Source organism: Salvelinus alpinus, chromosome 28 (assembly GCF_045679555.1).
Source record: "Salvelinus alpinus chromosome 28, SLU_Salpinus.1, whole genome shotgun sequence".
NCBI lineage: Eukaryota > Metazoa > Chordata > Actinopteri > Salmoniformes > Salmonidae > Salvelinus > Salvelinus alpinus.
In genome coordinates, this window is record NC_092113.1 from 7,071,170 (window position 1) to 7,094,390 (window position 23,221).

At 44.2% G+C, this 23,221-nt stretch overlaps 1 protein-coding gene across 1 annotated transcript in view; it reads left to right on the forward strand.

Moving 5' to 3' along the window:
• LOC139557042 (semaphorin-3ab-like) overlaps positions 1-22,600 on the forward strand; it is a 30,203-nt gene extending 7,603 nt beyond the window's left edge. Inside the window, exons 2-17 of the mRNA XM_071371357.1 lie at positions 652-806; positions 4,064-4,126; positions 4,328-4,447; positions 5,351-5,444; positions 5,910-6,029; positions 6,220-6,365; positions 6,702-6,816; positions 14,317-14,389; positions 17,800-17,944; positions 18,229-18,448; positions 18,561-18,649; positions 18,736-18,777; positions 19,082-19,239; positions 19,558-19,619; positions 20,162-20,304; positions 20,428-22,600. Of these exons, the coding sequence (XP_071227458.1) occupies positions 652-806; positions 4,064-4,126; positions 4,328-4,447; positions 5,351-5,444; positions 5,910-6,029; positions 6,220-6,365; positions 6,702-6,816; positions 14,317-14,389; positions 17,800-17,944; positions 18,229-18,448; positions 18,561-18,649; positions 18,736-18,777; positions 19,082-19,239; positions 19,558-19,619; positions 20,162-20,304; positions 20,428-20,892 (2,210 nt within the window). The 3' untranslated portion in view covers positions 20,893-22,600. The remainder of the gene's footprint in view (positions 1-651; positions 807-4,063; positions 4,127-4,327; positions 4,448-5,350; positions 5,445-5,909; positions 6,030-6,219; positions 6,366-6,701; positions 6,817-14,316; positions 14,390-17,799; positions 17,945-18,228; positions 18,449-18,560; positions 18,650-18,735; positions 18,778-19,081; positions 19,240-19,557; positions 19,620-20,161; positions 20,305-20,427) is intronic.
• Positions 22,601-23,221: the final 621 nt, after the last annotated feature.

Sequence of the window (23,221 nt, forward strand, 5' to 3'; positions counted from 1 at the left end):
TCAATGACATATTCAATTAGTTTTAGGCAAATTTGAATAGGTATTTCAATTTGAATTTGCTTTTTAATGGCGTAGAATGCCCTGCGTGCTTTCTCTCTCAGTTCATTCACTGCCTCATTAAGGTGTCCAGTTGAGCTTATTTTTAAACCTAAGTAATTGTAGTGTGTTCAGTAGTTTATATATTTTGTACCAATTGAGAACTTTGGTCTAATTCCCTAATTCTCCAATTCCCTCTCTGTCTCTCTCTCTCTGTCTCTCTCTGTCTCTCTCTCTGTCTCTCTGTCTCTCTCTCTCTGTCTCTCTCTCTGTCTCTCTCTCTCTCTGTCTCTCTCTCTGTCTCTCTCTCTCTGTCTCTCTGTCTGTCTGTCTCTCTGTCTCTGTCTTTTTCTCTTTGTCTCTCTCTCTCTGTCTCTCTCTCTCTCTCTCTGTCTCTCTCTCTCTGTCTCTCTCTCTCTGTCTCTCTCTCTGTCTGTCTCTCTGTCTCTGTCTTTTTCTCTTTGTCTCTCTCTCCTCTCTCTCTCTCTCTCTCTCTCTCTCTCTCTCTCTCTCTCTCTCTCTCTCTCTCTCTCTCTCTCTCTCTCTCTCTCTCTCTCTCTCTCTCTCTCTCTCTCTGTCTCTCTGTCTCTCTGTCTCTTTGTCTCTCTCTCTCAGAGCTGGTCCAGAATGGCCGTCTCCTGTCCCTGCCCCTGGCGGCGGGGGACATGCATTCTCTGCTGCCAGATGAAGATGGCCGTCGGCTCTACGTGGCCATGAAGGACAACCTGCTGTCCACCAGCCTGGACGACATCACACAGAACCCCAGCAAGGTCAGACTGCCTGGCTCTCTATAGGCTTCTCACACTACTGAGCCGAACCAAGCTGTACTGAGCTGTCCTGGTGACACAACCACCATAATTGTTAGAACTTTGTTGAAAAAAAGATGATTTGAAAAGCAATTATCCAAACCACAGTCTGGTTCTGGTCTGCATGATTGTGTGAAAGAACGGGTAATGGATTCAACACAATTACTTACCCACACTTACACTCCCATGAACACATGTATTGATCCAGCTCCACTCCTCAGTTAGGAAAACGTTAACTCCTAGCTGGTTTTCACCGTAACCCAGAGAATCTTGTGAGAGAATAGATGTTAGATGGCTGGATGACTGTCAGTCACTGTTGGTTGTCCAGTGTGCATGGAGAAATTAATGTAGAGGGATAACTACGCTCAAATTGATGGTAACCAGAATACGGAGGAGTAAGCCACCGCCAGCTGTCCAGCGTCCCCTCCCTCTTTCCATCAAGCCTCCTGTGTCTCTCAATCCCTCTCTTTCAGACTAACACCACCTGTAATACACAGCGATCATCACACTTCTCCACCTCTCTACCGTATGTACCCGTGCCCACTACCAATCACAGCCTCTCGTTCCTCTCCCTTTCCATTTCCTCCCGCTCAGACTTTCATTCCAATACACATAGACACACATTTACACAGGGACTCTCTCTCTCTCAGACTCTTTCCCAGACGGGAATAGCCCCGTATTGTATAAGTGAGGGTTTCATTCTAAGGTCACCCCTGTTCCGATTTCTGCCTGGCAGGAGATTGACTGGAGCGCTATGCTCCCACTAATAACACCATCCTCTGATCAACCAACCCCTCAGGCATTCCTATTGCATGAGTCCCTCACCGCCAGCCCACATCACACACAAGGACGGAAGAGCTGTGCGTGTGCGGGCGTGTGTGTTTGTGTGTGTGTGTGTCTCTCTATGTGCAAATGTGACCACTCTCTCCAACTCTCTATTTACCCATGTCCACTACCAGCATCATCCTAATTTCTCTCCTTTTCCATATCCTCCCTCTCTTCCTTTACTTTTTTTTATCCAGTTCCTTTTCAGTCCTTCGCTAATTGAATTGCATGTTGCACAGGGATTAGTGTCGGGTCTATGCATTTCCACATCTTTGTCCATGTGACAGAGCATAGAACTAGTTATATAAAACTCCCATCCAAGACATGGTATTCGTCACAGATGGTGGGTTTATATATGCCCAGTGAGAATGCTGGTGGTCGCCCAGTCTACTCCCCCCTCTGGTATTCAGTGATAGCATTTACTATTTAATTAGGATCCCCGTTAGGTGTTGCGTAGGCAGCAGCTACTATTCCTGGGGTACAGGCGGAAGTAAAGCATATCGTCATATACGAACTTTGTGCATCATACACATGTATGGGGTGGCAGGTAGCCTAGTGGTTAGAGCGATGGGACAGGAACCGAAAGGTTGCTAGATCGAATCCCCCGAGTTGACAAGGTAAAAATCTGTCGTTCTGCCCCTGAACAAGGCAGTAACCCACTGTTCCTAGGCCGTCATTGTAAATAAGAATTGGTTCTTAAAACTTCTTCCGGATTGGTGGGTCCCCCCCGCGGGACGGTTGAGCTAATGTGATTAGCATGAGGTTGTAAGTAACAAGAACATTTCCCAGGACATAGACATATTTGATATTGGCAGAAAGCTTAAATTCTTGTTAATCTAACTGCACTGTCCAATTTACAGTAGCTATTACAGTGAAAGAATACCATGCCTTTGTTTGAGGAGAGTGCACAGTTTTGAACATGAAAAGTTATTAATAAACAAATTAGGCACATTTGGCCAGTCTTGATGCTAAATTTTGAACAGAAATGCAATTGTTCATTGGATCATTCTAAATGGTACAAAAAAAAATGTCGTTTTTTTCTTTGTATTATCTTTAACCAGATCTAATGTGTTATATTCTCCTACATTCCTTTCACATTTCCACAAACTTCAAAGTGTTTCCTTTCAGATGGTACCAAGAAAATGCATATCCTTGCTTCAGGGCCTGAGCTACAGGCAGTTAGATTTGGGTATGTCATTTTAGGCGAAAATTGAAAAAAGGGTTAAGAGTTAACTGACTTGCCTAGTTAAATAAAGGTTAAATAAAAATAAATAAAATACATGTATTGCTAGTTTGAGTTACCTGAGGTGGGAGAGAGTTCCCTGTAGTCATGGCTCTGTATAGTACTGTGCATTCCCTAGCCTCTGTTCTGGACCCCTGGTAGCATGTGTGTATGGGTGTCTGAGCTGTGTGTTAACTGATTGTACAGACAGTTTGGTAATTTTAATGTGTCAATACCTCTTACAAAGACCAGTAGTGATGCAGTCAATCTCCCCTCTACTTTGAGCCAGGATAGACTGCCGTTCATGATATTGATGTACCTGTAGGCTTACAATGAAGAGCTGGCGAATATACGTGGCAATATAGTCCACTAGCATCCTCGGTCATTTTCCATTGAAGTTGTCAGAACCAGGTGGTTTGTCATTATAGATAGACAGCAATACTTTATTCACCTCTTCCACACTCACTTTACAGAACTCCAAATTACAATGCTTGTCTTTCATTATTTGGTCAGTTAAGCATGAATATGAAGGCTCAGAGTTTGTTGTTGGCATGTCATGCATAAGTTTGCTAATCTTGCCATTTAAAAAGTAATTAAAGTTGTTGGCAATATCAAAGGGTTTTGTGATGAATGAGCCATCTGGTTCAATGAAGGATGAAGCTAAGTTTGCCTTTTGGCCAACTGAAGGTACTCCACATTCTGTACAATCATCGTTTATAAAATGTACCTTTTGTTTTCGTAGTACAATTTCTTCTTCTTTTTTTTGTTTAGTCACATAATTTCTCTTTTTACAGTACGTTTGCCAATTGGCTGTACAGCCAGATTTATTTGCCATTCCTTTTGCCTTGTCCCTCTCAACCATACAATTTCTCAATCCCTCATCAATCCACGGGGAATTAGCAGTTCTAACAGTCTTAATGGGTGTATGCTTATCAGTAACTGGAGCTTTAAAAATCAAAAGCTGAAATGAAGAAAGAAAAAAACATCTTTATCTTATCACGTGATCTCTGCTACGGCCTCTAAATGACTAACTCAGTGGACATGCTGTGGAGGTTAGTCATCTATGGTGGCATGATATCACCTCATCATGGTAGCATGATACCAGATCATCATGGTGGCATGATACCAGATCATCATGGTGGCATGACAACTATACTGTCTCTTCCTTTTTCAGCTCTACTGGCCAGCAAGTCCAGACCGGGTCCAAGAGTGTTTGATGGCTGGAAAGGACCGGGAGGTGAGGGGTTACCGGTATAGACACACACACACACACACACACACACACACACACACACACACACACACACACACACACACACACACACACACACACACACACACACACACACACACACACACACACACACACACACACACACACACACACACACACACACACACACACACACACACTCCTAACTCCAATCCCCCTCTACAGTTGGAGTGCGCTAATTTCCTGCGAGTGCTGCAGCCCTACAACCAGACCCACCTGTATGTGTGTGGAACGGGAGCCTTCAACCCTCGCTGTGCCTTCATCCCTACCGCCGTCTTCCTCAAGGTAAAGCCACACACACACACACTCCTTCCTCACCCAACATGCGTACACCCGGGGGTCCCCCAGGAATATATTGAGGAAAACGGATGCCTATCTCAAGCTTTCTCTCTCTGTCCTTCTACATCTGTCCTACATACATCCTATACCTGTGTGTTCTGTCTGACTAAAGGCCTAGCTGTCTGCCCCTATAGCTGCGCTATCTGTTGCTACACCTACTATGTGTACTGAACTGTGTACCCCTATACCCCGATGCCTGCCTATCCTATGCCTCCGAGTGTTTGCCCCACGTCTCAACGATTCTTAGCTAAACTCCCGTGCTCTTCCTCTTTCTCTTTCTTCTTTCACTTTCTCACACACTGTCTTCAGGTCCCCATGTGTGCTGGTGTCTGTGTTTCTGGGAGAAGGTGCGAAACCCATGAAAGGGGCTTAGACTCCTGAGCAAGGACACGAGGGGACGCGATGCTTTGAGAGGCCAGCGGCGCTGCCTCCCTCGCATTGCATTTCACAAATTTTTCACCCAAATATTTACAGAGATTACTGCCTCCTTAATACACAAGTCTGGGAGAGTTTTAGAGTTGTACTGTACATGAGTTATGTGCAGGGGTGGACTGGGACCAAAAATCGTCCCCTGGCATTTTGAACACCCCGGACCATTTAAATGTTTTTCTTGACGCCCCCATTATTCGCCAGATAATGATAATTTTACGTTAAAAAAAAACAAGACAGACATGGCCACTGGCTAAACATTGACAAGCCCATCTGGCATTTGCCCGTAATGGTCATGTGGATGGTCAGTCTTCCCCTGGTCATGTGGCAGTAGTGTGTGTCCATGCGTGAGTGAGTGCATGTGTGTGTATGTGTGTAGAGTGTTTAAATTGTGTCTATTCAATTCTGTTTCTTTGGCAGTCGGAGCAACAAACTCTATCATTTGGACAGACTGAATGCGGGAAGGGAAAGTGTCCATATGATCCGCACCAGAGAACTGCCTCGGCCATTATTGGTAAGATCACACACAGTATGTCTGTGAGCAAATGGCTTGTGTGTGAGTGAGTTCATACTAATACGAAGACCTGTTTGATGTCCTTATAGGTGTACGTCCAGTGTAACAGATGTATAATGTACTCTCCATGCGTTGTGTTTTCACAAAAGAAATAACTTCGGCCAGTGGTCCCAGTTGAGCATCATTTATTTCTGCTGTTGTTAAATAGGAAACAGCACGTTAGTTGTGCAGGACTTAACAGTGATGATGGCTGTCGATGGCAAAATCTGTAGCATGAAGACAACTGTGTTAGCCGTGGCTTATGTGACCATGACATCGGTGTATGCTAGCTAACACAATTATTTACAGCAATCATATGCCAAAGCACATCCCAGAAAGCCCTTCGATAATGACGTGTTTGTGCTTTTTCCATGGGTACGCCTATATAGTGTGTTGGATAATGTGTTTTTCTGTATCCGTGTCCAGATGGGGAGCTGTATGCTGGGATCTCATCTGACTTCATGAGTCGAGACTCTGCCTTCTTCCGCAGCCTGGGCAGTCGTCATGTGATCCGCACCGAGCAGTACGATTCCTCCTGGCTGCAGGGTAAGGAAGTGTATAAATTAAACAATAAAAACTCAATCATTTATCTTTGTTCTCTCTTTCACTCTTACTCATCAAAATATTTCCCCTCATTCTCTCTCATTTGTAAACATATTTTTCACACCCTCTCTCTCTACTTCTCTCCCTCTCCGTCTAAATTGTAAAATCTCTCTTCTCTCTCGCTCTCTGTCAGATGCCCAGTTTGTTAAGGTGGCCTGGATGGCGGAGACTGATAACCCAGAGGATGATAAGGTGTACGTGTTCTTCACTGAGCGCGCTCAGGAGGCAGAGGGGGCTGCTGGGAAGGTGCTGTACTCCAGAGTGGCGCGTGTTTGCAAGGTAAGGATCTCTACGTGCCTGTGTGTACTGGTACCAAAGTACGTGTGTGTGTGTGTGTGTGTGTGTGTGTGTGTGTGTGTGTGTGTGTGTGTGTGTGTGTGTGTGTGTGTGTGTGTGTGTGTGTGTGTGTGTGTGTGTGTGTGTGTGTGTGTGTGTGTGTGTGTGTGTGTGTGTGTGTGTGTGTGTGTGTGTGTGTGTGTGTGTGTACACGTAAAATGAGCACGTCCACTTGTGTGTTTATCGATGTGCCTGTATATGTGTGTTTGTTTATCGTCTTACCATCACGGTTGCTGTCTATGTCGATAGTGACATCTATTCTAATCTGGGTGTGTACAGAATGACATCGGGGGCCAGCGGAGTCTGGTGAACAAGTGGAGCACCTTCCAGAAGGCACGTATCGTGTGCTCTATCCCTGGACCCGACGGGATACAGACTCACTTTGACCAACTACGTGAGTATGAACTATCAACTTTACCTCGCTCTTACTGACCAGTGACCACACACACATGACCATAAGCTCACTGACCATGAGCATCAATTCACCAAGTGAAACACAAACAATCGCACTAAAGTTCAACAGACATTCCATAGGTGAATGGTGTTGAATCTCAGTAAGACAGCAGTGGAGGAGGGAATGGATATTGTATAGACTGTATTGGCCCTACAGCAGCTACGGTGCCTCTTCAGAATGTATTCACACCACTTCACTTTATCAACATGTTGCTGTGTTACAGCCTGGTTAAAACATTTATTCAATTGACATGTTGTGTCACTGATCTACACACAATACCCCATAATATCAAAGTGGAATTTTGTTAGTGTGTTTTATTTATTTTTATGAATTAAAAATGGTAAGCTGAAATGTCTTCAGCCAATAAGTATTCAAACCTTTTGTTGTGACAAGCCTAAATAAGTTAGGAGTTAAAATGTGCTTGACAAATCGCATAATAAGTTGCATGGACTCATTCCGTGTTCAATAATAGTGGTTAAAATGGTTTTGTGAGGTCTACCCCATCTCTGTACCCCACACACATAATTAACTGTAAGGTCCCTCAATCGAGTAGTGAATTTCAAGCACAGATACAACCACAAAGACCAGGGGAGGTTTTTCAATGCCTCGCAAAGAAGGACACCACTGATAGGTGGATGTGTACAAATATAAGCAGACGCTGAATATATTCCTTTGAGCGTGGTGAAGTTATTAATTGGGCTTTGGATGGTGTATCAATACACTCAGCCAGTACAAAGAGACATGCGACCTTCGACTGCTTCCTAATTCAGTTGCCGAAGAGGAAGGAAACAGCTCAGGTATTTCACCATGAGTTGTGATATGAGAAAACTGACGATGGATCAACAACATTGTAGTTACTCCACAATACTAACCTAAATGACAGAGTGAAAAGAAGGAAGCATGTGCAGAATAGAAATATAACAAAACATGCTTCCTGTTTGTAACAAGGCACATAGCCAAACCTAGTTGCCTCATGGGTTGAATGTTATTCATATTTTTCAGAATTTCAGAATTAATAAACAAGCTGCCGAAAATCCGGTGCTTCTATGTCAAACGGTTTTGTTATATTTCAGTCTTCTGTGATGTATATAACGTGTAATATTGAGATTCAAATTCTAACTTAATACATTACAACTCGATATCTGACATGGTGAAGGTGTCTTCTATTTTTAAGTCCATAACCATGTGTGTGAGGTGTATACTTCTGTTTCAAAATAGATTTGTTTAAGACTACCAATAAACACTCTGTGTGACCCTGATTTAGCCCACTGCAGTAAAAGGTTATTACGTAATAGTGCAAAAAATTTGGCAAGGACATTTTTTACTTTTTTGCACTGAATAAATAAGTGTTTGGTTTGGGGCAAATCCAAAACATCACTGAGAATCACTCTTCATAATTTCAATCATGGTGGTGGCTGCATCATGTTATGGGTATGCTTGTCATCGGAATAAACGGAATACAGTTATAAGCACAGGCACAATCGTAGAGGAAAATCTGGTTCAGTCTGCTTTCCAACAGACACTAGAAGACAAATTCACCTTTCAGCAGAACAATAACCTAAAACACAAGGCCACATATATACTGGAGTTGCTTACAGAGACGACATTGAATGCTCCGAGTTGCCTTGTTACCGTTTTGACTTAAATCGGCATGAAAATCTACAGCAAGACTTGAAAATGGCTGTCTAGCAATGATCAACAATCAACTTGACAGAGCTTGAAGAATTTTAAAAATAATAATGGGAAAATATTGTACAATCCAGGTGTGCAAAGCTCTTAGGATACTTACCCAAAAAGACTCACAGCTGCAATCGCCACACAAGGTGGTTCTACAAATGATTGACTCAGGGGTGTGAATACTTTTGTATTCTGTATTTCATTTTCAACAAATGTGCTAAAATGTATAAAAACATGTTTTCACTTTGTCATTATGGGGTATTATATGTAGATGGGTGAGAAAAAAATGGATTTAATCAGTTTTTGAATTCAGGCTGTAACACAACATAATGTGGAATAAGTCAAGCGGTATCAAATGCATTCTGAGGGCACTGTATGTAGAAGTGAAGAGTCTATGTTTGGCCTACAGAAAGCTTAGTGTTTCTGATCATGCAGCCAGCATAACTCCACTCCACCCTGGCTTGTGGTATTCCACTCTGTTACCACGGTGACCAGCAGCCCTGTCCCTTTACCCGGCTCTGCCTTTGTAGTACTTCAGCACTAGTCGCCCTGGCAACTACTATGAAGTCTCTATTAGAGAGCATTTAAGGGTCTAGCACTACCCTTTCTGGGATCTCCCGTTTTTCAAGTCTGTGTGTGTTTGTGTGTCTGTGTGTACATGTGTGTCTATGCTTGTGCATGCACTCTCTCATCGCTAGTTTTATGGGCCATAGAGTATCAGTCAGTGATGTGATCAGTAGTTGGCCTCGCTAGAAGCGAGACCGAGAGACAGGACCGTTCCCTTATCACATCTGTTTCTGTAAACACAACCAGCCAGTAAAATAAACAATACCCCCCCCCCCCCCCCCCCTCTGGGGTTATACTGAGGCAAAGTGAACCACACACATCATAACACATACACACACAAACAAACAAACACACACACAAACATACACACAAACACAAACATACACACATCACACACAGACAACTCCCTGTCCAACCCGTCTCAGCCAGGACAGTGAGTAGGAAGATGAACGTAAACATCCCCACACAACAACCTGCCCCGGGACACGTTGCAACTGAAAAGATCCCATCAGCCCAAGAATGCCGCCGGTGTTGTGTTTACGGCACGCTCCGTCGGCCAGAAACACTACGAATCGCATGAGCGCCTTGTTCGGGCCCGGGTCCCTCATGTTGAAGGCCAGGCTGTTATCGATGCCGGAACTTCTACAAGAATATTTGGGTGTCAACTTTAACAAGAGCCACTATCCTGGCAGGTCATCAGTGTTTGTACAGGTGAAAGGGATTGTTTACAGTCTGGAGCACTCAACCATCAGTACTTATTGAATACATTAGTTCCTAATCCTCCTACAGTCAGAATAAAGTGTTACCAACTGTAGTCTTTGATTGAAAGCTTATGAGAGACATGGTTAGCAGTGGTGTAAGGTACTTAAGTAAATATAGTTCTACTTAAGTACTTTTTGGGGGGTATCTGTACTTTACTATTTATATTTTTGCCAGCTTTTACTTTTACTCCACTACATTTCTAAAGAAAATAATGTACTTTTTATTCCATACAGTTTCGTGACACCCTAAAGTACTCGTTACATTTTGAATGCTTAGCAGGACAGGAAAATGGTCAAATTCACGCACTTATCAAGAGAACATCTCTGGTCATCCCTCCCTACATCCCTACTATCTGGTGGACTCACTAAACGTAAATGCTTCGTGTTGGAGCGTGCCCCTGGCTATCCGTAAATTAAAAATTAAAAAAATCGTGCCGTCTGGTTTGCTTAATATAAGGAAGGTGAAATGATTTATACTTTTACTTTGACTTTTGATACTTAAGTATATTTCAAACCAAATACTTTGACTATTACTCAAGTAGTATTTTACTGCGTGACTTTCACTTTTACTTGAGTCATTTTCTATTAACTTATCTTTACTTTTACTCAAGCATGACAATTGGATTATTTTTCCACCACTGCTTGTTAGCGAAGCTCTCAGAGTATCGGAGTATAGTAAAAATGTTTGTGTTTTAATAGGCCTACATATAGATATCTAAAATGTCTTTTGAATGTGTTCATCAGTTGGAAACATTTGAAGGGCGTATCTGGCCAGAAGCCCATAAACAGACGTATAAAGCCAGGAGAGATGGAATTCCCTGGCGTGTTACTGTGTTGTTATTCAGGACAGTCATACCATCAGTTTGGACCGGGAGACACTAACTGTTTGACCACAAAGTTTAGGTTAGACCGAAGCAGAGGACAACAAAGTCTTGAGGAGTTCGGGGTTTATAGATTTCAATGATTTAGAGGAAGTTGGTGAGTGTATATGTGTGTGTGTCGCTGTGTGCGCCCACATCCTAGTCCCTAGATGGCCTAGCTCGGATGAGGGAATAGGAGGGGTGGAGAGTTGAGGAGAAGGTTATTTTCTGGGATAAGGCTGGGGAAGATAGGGGCTAGAGCTGGAGGGGTGTGGGCAAGACAAGGATATCTCCCACCGGGGGAACAGATCTTTTTGTTTAGAGGAACTGACACAAGTAGAGCCCTCGGGAGAGAAGATGAGACACAGACAAAGAGAGAGAGAAAGAACGAGAGGGTTGGGAGGACAAAGTGAAAGACAAAGCAATGTAATTGGAGGAGAGACTTCAAAAGGTGGATTTGAGAGATAAACGGAAGATGGTCGTTCAGACAGAGAGAGAGAGAGAAAGAGAGAGAAAGTAGGATGAAGATGTGTTGGATAACGAACAAAGGGAGAAGTATAATGTAGGAAAAAGTTTATGCATTCTAGGGAGGGTTTGAGAGAGAGAGAGAGTGAGAGCAGAGCCTCTGCAGCATGGTGTACCCAGAGTCCTCTGCTGTGTGTTGTGCCCTGGGCAATGCGGCGGCATTTGTGTGCGTGCTGCAGTGTGTGTATGTGTGCAACGTTGTGTGTGTGCAGTTTGGACACACCTACTCATTCAAGGGTTTTTCTTTATTGGACTATGTTCTACATTGTAGAATAATAGTGAAGACATCAAAACTATGAAATAACACACATGGAATCATGTAGTAACCAAAAAAGTGTTTTAGATTTGAGATTTTTCAAAGTAGCCATCCTTTGCCTTGGTGACAGCTTTCCACACTCTTTGCATTCTCGTGTGTGTGTGTGTGTGTGTGTGTGTGTGTGTGTGTGTGTGTGTGTGTGTGTGTGTGTGTGTGTGTGTGTGTGTGTGTGTGTGTGTGTGTGTGTGTGTGTGTGTGTGTGTGTGTGTGCGTGTGTGTGTGTGTGTGTGTGTGTGTGTGCGTGCGTGCGTGCGTGCGTGCGTGCGTGCGTGCGTGCGTGCGTGCGTGCGTGTGATGAGATTTCCACCAGTCTGATCCCATCTAGACCACATGAAGCAGCAGGAACAAGAGGAATGTAAGAGTAATAATACGCTTTACTGTGTCCCACACCTCAAATACAAGCCCACCATACATACTGTGTGTGTGTGTGGGCTTTGCGTTTGTCCGTTCATGTGTTAATGTGCGCGTGCGTTCCTGCGTGCGTGTCTATGCATGTGTGTTCGTGTATCGCGTGTACTGTGTGCGTGTACATATCCATGTCTTGTATGTGTACATGTACACGTGTCATGTATTTGGTCAGTAGTTGATCTGTGTCGTGGGGAAGGGATAGAGGACAGTGCGGGGGCCTTAGGGGACAGACAGGCAGAGAGGCCTGGCTGCGTGGCAGGGAGGGCTGCTACATGAGGATTGGTCATGGAGGATCAGCTCGTCTCCAGCTCTCACACTGAGATGGGATATTACTGCCTGGGATTCATTAAACTGGCTCACTCAGCCGTACCATCACACCAAACGGCATTAGGAACACACACACGCGCGCATGTGAACACACTTGAACACACACTTATTCACTCTCACGCGCCTTAATGCTGGCCCGCACGCACACACACACACACACTCAGTGATGGAAAAAGTAATCATCATACTTGAGTAAAAGTAAAGATACCTTAAAGACAGGCTCCGGAACTTTAGCGCCTACATTGTAAAACCACGTTTTTAGGATCTGAACACATTTCATTTTTATTTCATTTAACTAGGTAAGTCAGTTACGAACAAATTCCTATTTACAATGACGGCCTACCCCGGACGACGCTGGGCCAATTGTGTGCTGCCCTATGGGACTCCCAATCACGGCCAGATGTGATACAGCCTGGATTCAAACCAGGGACTGTATTGACACCTCTTGCACTGAGATGAAGTGCCTTAGACCGCTACGCCACTCGGGAGCCCATAACTAAACACTTTTCTGCATTTAGAATTTGAATAAAAACACGGCACAGCGTGAACATGTTTTTAAACACGTGAACCCTAAAGTCAATGTCCGCGCTCCCCGCGTAAATCGAATTAGCATAATACACAAATCCCCATCAAAATCCCTCTGTTTAAACTAGAGAGATCAGTTTTTTTTGCATGGGCTGCGTCTCAATCCACCACATCGGCCAATGGCGGCCTTCCGCATCTGCAGTGGAAGGTGGCCGAGCTACAGTGGTCGGCGTTTGTCAGACCATGAGACATCCCGAAAATTGGTTTTCTCACGAGCACATCTGTAGCATCCGAACAGTTATCGCTACACACTAATATGACCCTTCTATGGAAAGGTGAGACTCTCACGAACAAGTACATTTTGGTTTCGCTCTAGGACTCCCACAAGCCTCACAAGACTCGTCTGAAGGAAGCCCAGTACCAGTTTGCCCGGTACCAGTTTAATTAATGAATGACCACTTTATAGTGAAGTAGTTGAGTGCCCAAAAGGTTTTGTTAAATATGGGTAAAAAATACAATAATTTCCTGGTCTTTCTTATCTGTCAGATAGAGGACAACCATTTTAAGTCAGACTTCCTTTTGATTTCATTTTTGACTATTTGTTTTTCCGTGTTTGGATCTGTTATTCAATGCATTTCTATGCGCTAAAAGCAGTAAGACCAAATTCAATGTTTCCTCAAATAAATGTTTTAATATATTGTTTTGATACCTGAAGGGGTCCTTAAATTCAAAAATCACCAAGTGACTATCTAAGTGAATGTGTTTCAATTCAAAGTAAAATCTTTATGACCACATATTATACATTTCTTAAGGCCTTCAGTTATGGCCTAGTTATCCTCGACATTGTGGTCTGAATCCTGGCACATGGGCCACATCAGACACGCAAGTCACAACACACTGGTTTGCAAAGTGATTAGTAAGTCCTATCGGAATCCAGGAGGATATCCAACAATTTGAATTTTTTATCACTCACAACCGCCACTCAGAATGACTACTTGGTGAAAGATTTTACAAACGAAAGTACCTAAACCATCTAAACTGGAACAACAATCTCAGTGTTTGGGTACAGTGGTGGAGAAAGTATTCAATTGTCATACTTAAGTAAAAGGAAAAAGGAAAAGGAAATGCTATGCATGAAATTCCTTATATTATTCAAACCTGACAGAACAATCTCCTTTTTCATAAGTACACCACTGCGCGTGCGCGCACACACACACACACACACACACACACACACACACACACACACACACACACACACACACACACACACACACACACACACACACAAACACACACACACACATACACACATGCGCACGCACACGCACGCACGGATAGAGAGAGAAAACTCACACAACCCTACCACAAACTCATACTCTGTTATGTCACTTTTTTACTGCAAATCAGCCCTATAATCAGTGTGACAAAAGTCTATTACCTAAGTCATGTGTCCCATCTCTTCTCCTTCCAGAGGACATCTTTATCCTCCATGATGGAAAGGACAAGAAGAACCCTCTGATCTACGGCCTCTTCACCACATCTAGGTAAGCCAGCCTCCGGGCACACAGTTCACCACAACCCCACTGTCATTGGAATAGTCATTTGTTTTCCATGGCTGATGTTATGTAAGTCTCATGTAGCTGTTATAAGGCATTTAGGAATGCATAGATGAGGGGTGCCCAGACTAAGGTAAAGTGTTACCAGATATTTAGCATTGTTTGTGTATCCCAGAGCTGCCACTGAGGGATTCGCTGATGTAAAGCAGTTATGAGACCGTGACAATGACGCACAAACGCTTTAAATCGTTACTTTTGTATGGGGCGGCATATTTCTGTTGTACGTTGTGTTGAGTTGTACAGTGTTTTATTGTGACAGTAGTTTGTGTTCGGTTTGGCTGCCTGGCGAGTGACTAGCGGCTTGTGTAATACATGCTGTGGGTTAGGAGAGAGGGAGAAAGTGTGTGTGTGCGTGTGCGTGCAGGTGTGTTTGCAGAAGCCGTCATGCCCATAGGGGGCACAAGGCCACGTGCCTCCTCAGATTTGTCCTGTTTTTAAATTCAGATGTTAAATGAATGACTAAACTTCATTTTTAATCCCACGTTTAATCATCAGTATTTATATATAAAGATCTGTCAGCCGTATTTTGCAGAGGGGGCACACTGACCGGACCAGGCAAAGAGTACCCTGGTTCCTTCCAAGGTGCACAGCAGAGCAAAGATATGCTAAGCAGGACGTTAGATACTCTAGTGCGTGCAGACAGTATCGTCAGTGGAGGAGGAGAGAGAGTGTCGAGTGACACGTACAAAATGAGGTTTTAGCTGCCGGTGATGGGCAGGACTCACTTCAACGTATCGTGTGTCGGAAAACTTCCGACTATCGTAGTCGGAAGTTTACATACACCATAGCCAAATACATTTAAACTCAGTTTTTCACAATTCCTGACATTTAATCTGAGTAAAAATTCCCTGTTTTAGGTCAGTTAGGATCACCACTTTATTTTAAGAATGTGAAATGTCAGAATAATTCGAGAGAATGATTTATTTCAGATTCTATTTCTTTCATCACATTCCCAGTGGTTCAGAAGTTTACATACACTCAATTAGTATTTGGTAGCATTGGCTTTCAATTGTTTAACTTGGGTCAAACGTTTCGGGTAGCCTTCCACAAGCTTCCCACAATAAGTTGGGTGAATTTTGTCCCATTCCTCCTGACAGAGCTGGTGTAACTGAATCAGGTTTGTAGACCTCCTTGCTCGCCCACGCTTTTTCAGTTCTGCCCACAAATGTTCTATAGGATGGAGGTCAGGGCTATGTGATGGCCACTTCAATACCTTGACTTTGTTGTCCTTAAACCATTTTGCCACAAATTTGGAAGTATGCTTGGGGTCATTGTCCATTTGGAAGACCCATTTGCAAACAAGATTTAACTTCCTGACTGATGTCTTGAGATTTTGCTTCAATATATCCACATAATTTTCCTCCCTCATGATGCCATCTATTTTGTGAAGTGCACCAGTCCCTCCTGCAGCAAAGCACCCCCACAACATGATGCTGGTACCCCCGTGCTTCACGGTTGGGATGGTGTTCCTCGGCTTACAAGCATTCCCCTTTTTCCTCCAAACATAACGATGGTCATTATGACCAAACAGTTCTATTTTTGTTTCATCAGACCAGAGGACATTTCTCCAAAAAGTACGATCTTTGTCCCCATGTACAATTGCAAACCGTAGTCTGGCTTTTTTATGGCAGTTTTGGAGCAGTGGCTTCTTCCTTGCTGAGCGGCCTTTCAGGTTATGTTGCTATCTTAGACACCCTTTGCCCGATTTTGATGAAACTTGGGTGAATGATGTGTCTTGACATAGAGATCCGTAATTTACATAATTGTCTGATTGGCCCAAGGGGGGGGGGGGGGGGGGGCGTTGTGTGTGTGTGTGTGTGTGTGTGTGTGTGTGTGTGTGTGTGTGTGTGTGTGTGTGTGTGTGTGTGTGTGTGTGTGTGTGTGTGTGTGTGTGTGTGTGTGTGAAAGAGAGAGAGAGAGACAAAGAGACAGAGAAAGTGCATTGTCTGCAATGGCACATTCTCTCTGGGTTGTGTGATTAGTGTGGAGGTTCTGGGAGGTTCTGGGAATAGCCCAGTAAACCAGGCTCTGGCAGCATGTGGGCTAAGGGCCATGTGGTGGAGAGGGCTCTGGGGTTGACCGTATCTGGGTGGGGTTTCACTTGTAAAATATGCATTTAGAAATCTGCAATCATGGAATCTGTGACACTATATTTCACTGCGGATGGTAGTATGACTGATGGTGGTATGGGAGCATCCCTATCCTGATGATAATCATTGGCTTCAGTGAAGACTGATCTGATCCGGAATCAGGGTTGAGACACGCAAGCTTTGACACACACCCCATCAGTATACTGACGCACAGCAAATTGGCCGGTGTTACCTACTGTTGATTTTTCAGTGTAACATTTCTTGTGTTGATTCAGGTTTTAAATGACCTATGGAAGTGTTAAATGAACACTAACTGGTGTAAAATAAGCCCAGTGTTGGTGTTAATAACCAGTGTTCAACCAAAGCCACGCCCAAAATTATCATATTTCGCAGCATGCTTTATAGCTGGTTCATTTTTTTGTAATTGTTTGTTTCAATATCTATGTTTTTGCATGTATATTGATTGATTAATTAATATTATGGCATTCAATATAAATAACATTTTTTCATAAGATAGTCCAATCTGTTCCTTGGACTTATTGTACCGTTACTGAAATGGTTGTTCCAGTTTAGATGATTTAGGTAATCTCATATCTTAGTCTTCACAACCTGGCAGTCATTCTGAATGCAGGTTGCTGATGAATGAAAATGCTCAATGTTGGATATAGCCACTCTGACGTGGTTCCAATAGGAATTACACATCACTTTGCAAGCCAGCATAATGTGACTTGTAGGCCTGAGGTGGCCTGTAACCCAGGGGTTTTAGGCCACTGTATTAGGGTAAAACTGGGCCCTCAAAATAAGACCTTTTGAAATATGTATTTTATTGTCTTGAATAATAAAACATTTATTAAAACAGATTCGCTTAGGATCTCACATGGTGAAGGCCACAGGACAGAAAAATGGATGAATGCAACAACCATGTCTCTGTCACTAACAAATACAGTCATGGGTGGTAACTCTACAATTCACTCGAAAGGCACACTGGGAAATATGCAAATAATGCTTTACACTAAGTACTGTGTTAATTTGACACTGAAAAGTGTGGACCCTAATAGACACTGGACCAGTGTTAAATGTAACACTCTCAGTGTTGATTTAACACTAGATAATTTGCTGTGTGACATACAGACAACAGACAGTACTGTCTGTAGTAATAGATGATAGCAGACACATAACAGACTTGCTGTGTGAGTTTCATTGTGTTTTACAGTTGATTGACAGGCAATTACCTTCTCTTCCCCACAGTGACATTCTGAATGGCTCAGCGGTGTGTGTGTACCGCATGCAGGACGTGGTCCGGGCATACAAAGGAAACTTCTACCATAAGGAGGGACCACAGTACAAGTGGGCCGAGTACACAGGAAAGATCCCCTACCCAAGACCTGGCACAGTAAGTTCCCTTCTAATGAGTTGTCATTCCCCGTCCATCATTACTCACCATTTTCTGATTCATCATGTAATACTAAATGTGCTGAGGACGAGGCTCTCTGCCAATTAAAAAGGAATGCAAGCACTGTCTTTGACCCAACTCTAGCTCAACAACAACTCTAGTACAATGGGCCAACTATTTTCTTCTCAACCTTAACTTAAACCCAACTCTAACCATATTATGTCCGACTCCATCCATGGCTTCGAATGCTTGATGCCAATACAACTCTCGCTCTCTCCCTCCAGTGTCCCAGCAGCACATACGGTAGCTACAGCTCTACCCGGGAGTACCCCGATGACGTCATCTTCTTCAGCCGTACCCACCCTCTGCTGCAGGAGGCGGTGCTTCCGCTGGGAGGGCGCCCCTTGTTGGTCAGGGTGGGAGTGCACTACAAGTTCAGCCGGCTGCTGGTGGAACGAGTAGAGGCCGTGGATGGACAGTATGACGTCCTGTTCATCGGGACAGGTGTGTGTGTGCGGGAAGAGGTTTTGTGAGTGTGTGTGTGTGTGTATACGTGTGTGTGTGTGCGCGCGTGTGTTTGAGTACATTACAAGCAGGAGTGTCCTCTGTGTTGCAGACTCCGGCCAGGTGCTGAAGTCTATCCACCTCCCTAAAGAACACGGTGTCTCCCAGGAGGTCACCCTGGAGCAGCTGCAGGTCTTCCAGGTACAACGTTGTATCCTTACTTTTCCATCTGTTGTGTCGTCTGTCCTCGGTTTTACTCGAACATGTTTTCCCCTCTCCCCCCACAGCACAAGTCACCTGTGACTACCATGACACTGTCCAAGAAAAAGGTAATAATGACCCCTCCCCCCCACACAGTCATCTCTCCACCTTATATCTTTACAAGGAGAGCTTCATCACCAGTTGCTATGGTAACCACCGAGGATGAGGCCTGGCTCACACTGAGATAGGGAGTCTACACACACACCAGTAAACATGCTCTGTAGCAGTCAGTCTCAGTCTTATGTGAACGTTGAACGTGTGAATCAGCGCAGGCATGAAACAACTGGTGGTTGTGGCTGCTGCTCTCTGAGCCACGTTGGAATGATCTGAATGTCTCTCTTCTCTGTTTTCTTTGTGCGTGCGTGGCTACAGCAGTGGCTGTTTGTGGGTTCTGCAGAGGGTGTGGCCCAGTTGGCTCTGTTCCAGTGTGAGTTGTACGGCCAGGCCTGTGCCGAGTGCTGCCTGGCCAGAGATCCCTACTGCACCTGGGATGGACACGCCTGCAGCCCCTTCATGCCCATCGCACGCAGGTTGGCCCGCTCAGCTCACACTTAACCCATTTATGAGCCAACACATACATTGTCAACCTAGCACTTCCCACAGTTATATTACTAAACATGACGTTGTAAACTAAACGTGAAGTTTAAATGGAGTGAAAATTAAAGTTGTTTTCTTTTTAAGTCTATGACATGCCAGCTTCCGTTCATATACCCAGTACTCACTCATCCAACACATGTAGCTATAAGCCTGCCCTACTCATATCCACATAGGCATGTGAACATGAATACTCACATTTAGTACATACTCTTATCTAACATTATGTCTTTTTTGATTCCCTCCCTCTGAAGGAGGAATGCTCGTCAGGTTGGTGATGAGGAGGATCCTCTGACCCAGTGTGTCATACAAGGAGGTGAGGAGGAACTGTCAAGAGCTGCACTCTCACAGACATACACTAGCTTAGGTTTCTATATACACTGTGTACACCAAACATTAGGAACACCTTCCTAATACTTCCCCCCCTTTTGCCCTCAGAATAGCCTTAATTGGTTGGGGCATGGACTACAAGGTGTCGAAAGTGTTCCACAGGGATGCTGGCCCATGTTGACTTCAATGCTTCCCACAGTTGTGTCAAGTTGGCTGGATGTCCTTTGGGTGGTGGACCTTTCTTGATACACACGGGAAACTGTTGAGCGTGAAAAACCCAACAGCTTTGCAGTTCTTGACACAAACCGGTGCGCCTGGCACCTACTACCACACCCTGTTCAAAGGCACTTATTTTGTCTAATCCCTCCCCTTCATCTCCACTGACTGAAGTGGATATAACATGTGACATCAATAAGGGATCATAGCTTTCACCTGGATTCACCTGGTCAGTCTATGTCATGGAAAGAGCCTGTTTTGTACACTCCGTGTAGAGTAGACATCGTGACATTGTTCTCTGTCTCTATTCAGCCGGTCTGCAGGTGGAAGCAGAACAGAGGATGATGATGGTTGCAGAGGGTAACAGCACATACCTGGAGTGCCTGCCCAAATCCAGACATGCGGCCGTGACCTGGTACAAACAGGCAGGAGAGAACAGCCCTGAGCTGAATCAGGTGCATACTGACACACAGGCAATTACACGTGTGCACACACACATATGCACACACACGTATGCACACACATATGCACACATACACACACAGGTCTAAACACTCACACTCCTCTATGTGTTGCAGTTGCAGTCAGGAGAGCAGCTGGTGGTGACAGAGAGAGGTGTTCTGATCAGTCGGGCCGAGACGGGTCACTCTGGTGTGTACCACTGTCAACTGGAGGAGCACGGCTTCCACTGGACCGCCGTCACTGTGCATCTGAGTGTGTGGAGCCCCTCCCGCGCCCTCTCCTGGTCCACCAGCAATCGCAACCCCAACTCCAGCCCAGACGCCTCCCAACCCTGGTACCAGGACGTCATGGCCCTCATCCACCCCAGCAGCCTGGAGCAGCACTGTCAGAGGCTGGGCTTCCGACGACGACGCAACCGCGACCAGGATCAGACCAAGGACAGCGACCACAAGACAGGGGGTGGCCCCAGGGGCGAGAGGCACAAACATGGAGGCCGAGGAGGAGGTGGAGGTGGAGGAGGAAGAGGAGGCGGGAGGAAGAGCAGGAGCAAACCCAAGCAGAGGTCTCCACGAAGCTCTTAGATGCTCCACTGCGTACAATGTGCTTTCTCCTGACTTACGCTCTCAAACACTGTCTCACTCTCACAAACACACACATACACATTTACAAAAACTCATATTCATGTAGAATGGGGACATAGGAGGCTCGGTGTGGGCTGGACTCAGAAGTGTGAATGTGGTTGCGTAGCGTGTTGGATGAAGGATGTACAGCATGTCCAAGAGACTGGTAAAGAATATATTAAGGCGTGAAGAGGACCTGGAAGAATGTGGTGTCTCATAAGACAGAAAAAAAGGCCCTGAAGGTGAAGCTAGGATCTGTCCTAATGAAAGACAGAGAGGGAGTCAAAAGGACACAAGCATGTGAGAGAGACTTTAAGTGTCTTCGAGGTAAAAAACGTGTGATATGTCTTTGATGTAAAAAAAAAAAAAAAAAAAGAAAGAAAATAGCTACATTTTCCTTATTTAACTTTGTGTGTCATATTTATTTCTGTTTTGAATCAAACGGTTAGTTTCGGTAGTTGTATGAGGTCAGTTGTATTTAGTAAAAGCTCTGTGGTGTTCATTAGGCTTTCAACTCAAGCTTGACTCCTCACAACTGGCCTCATTGATGCCGGGTGTGTTTGACATTAGCGCACAGAGAAATGAAAAGGGGAAACTCCGAGTCAAACCAGCAAATCTGCCAAAATGAAGTGCAGCAAAGCTAAAGCACTTTTAATGCTGTAGAAAAATAAACGTTCGTTTCGGGCTCTGGAGCAGCTGCATGAAAGCAGAGAGGCTTTTTAAATGTGGCCAGACTTCTTTTACCACATAAAAGACGGAACCGATACTGAGCAAGGTCCTCGTTAGTGTGTGTGTGTGTGTGTTTTATTCCCTACCATAAAGTATGATGGAATCCATAAAGAAAGTATTTTAAAATGAAACATGTAATGTTTATGCTTTCCTCAATGACCTTGTTCAGATCCTTCCCTCATTCATTATATGCGCTTTTGTATTTCAATCTGTAGCCTATATTTACGTCTCTGTGCCAATATTTCTTTGCGAATGGAAATAAAATGTTTTCAATTGATCTCTCCCAAGTTAACGAGACACACGGTGTAGATACACAATTTTGCCAGTACGTTTTCTAACTTTGTCTTTTTTGTGGTGTAGGAAGCTTGTCCATCATCAATAAGACGCACACATGGATACGCAGACCCACACTAACACAGCGTGTGGAAACATGATAGATCTGGGTAGATGTAATCCATCGTCAACAACCCACATTTCCTCATCCAATATCTTCCAATTCAAAAATAATTCATTCGACATTAGCCTATGGGAAAAAAACGCAAACATTAATGAGTATATAGAAACAGTGAAATATCCAAGTGCTTCTGACAAACAGGATATCCCGTCGGGTCTGAACTGAAAAAAAGGAAACCGCACATAAAACAATGTTCAGTGCGTTGGGATGGAGGGAGAGGTGGTTATGTTAAGGCGGGATCTCAATCACCATGGTTCAGATTTGGCTGAACGTCCTCTTTGTCACGTTTGCCTTCTGTAAACTTCTGTAAACTGCTCTCTCCGGAGAAGCACAGAACATAACATGCTTCAGGGCCTTCAGGTCTCCTCAAGTCCAACTAGGACTTCATCTAAATGGTAGTGAGATAGCGTTTAAACATATGGTATGTATATTGTTGTGTGTTTGCCTAGGTACTGGTGTCCAATAAACAAATGAACGTACAATTTACAATGTTGGCTGTTGGCTCAGTATTTGAACACAAGTATTGTGACACTATAGAAAACAAAATACTTTCTGTGAGAAGAATTACCTCAGAGTCCTTGGGCCCTACGAGTTAGTGCTTGTAGCTTAAGGTTATAGCTGTGCAGACAGATATCCCCAGGGGTAGTCTGTGCGTATCTGCCATCTTGAACATCACAAGATTGTAGCATGGGTGTGGCTCTCACAGCACAGCTGACACACTCTTGGCCATGTGGCAAAAAAGCTCCGTGACATCAGAAGTGAAGGGCAATGGTCTCTGTCTCCCTCTGTGGGGAAGAGAAATAAGTACATGGAGAACTCGGTACGGATGCAGCCACTGAAGCAAAGCTCATAAGGGACAGATCAACATTTACTGAGGGCTGGTTCAACTCAAAATAAATAATGCTTCCCCCCACCCCCTCCAAAGTAAAAAATATTTTCACATGACCCTCCCCTTGCACTGCAAAATAAATTGAACACCCTCTCCCTCATAGAATTAGCAATGATGTCGCTCTTGCTGCGGGTGATTCCCTGATCCACCTCTACGCAGACGACACCATTCTGTATACATCTGGCCCTTCTTTGGACACTGTGTTAACTAACCTCCAA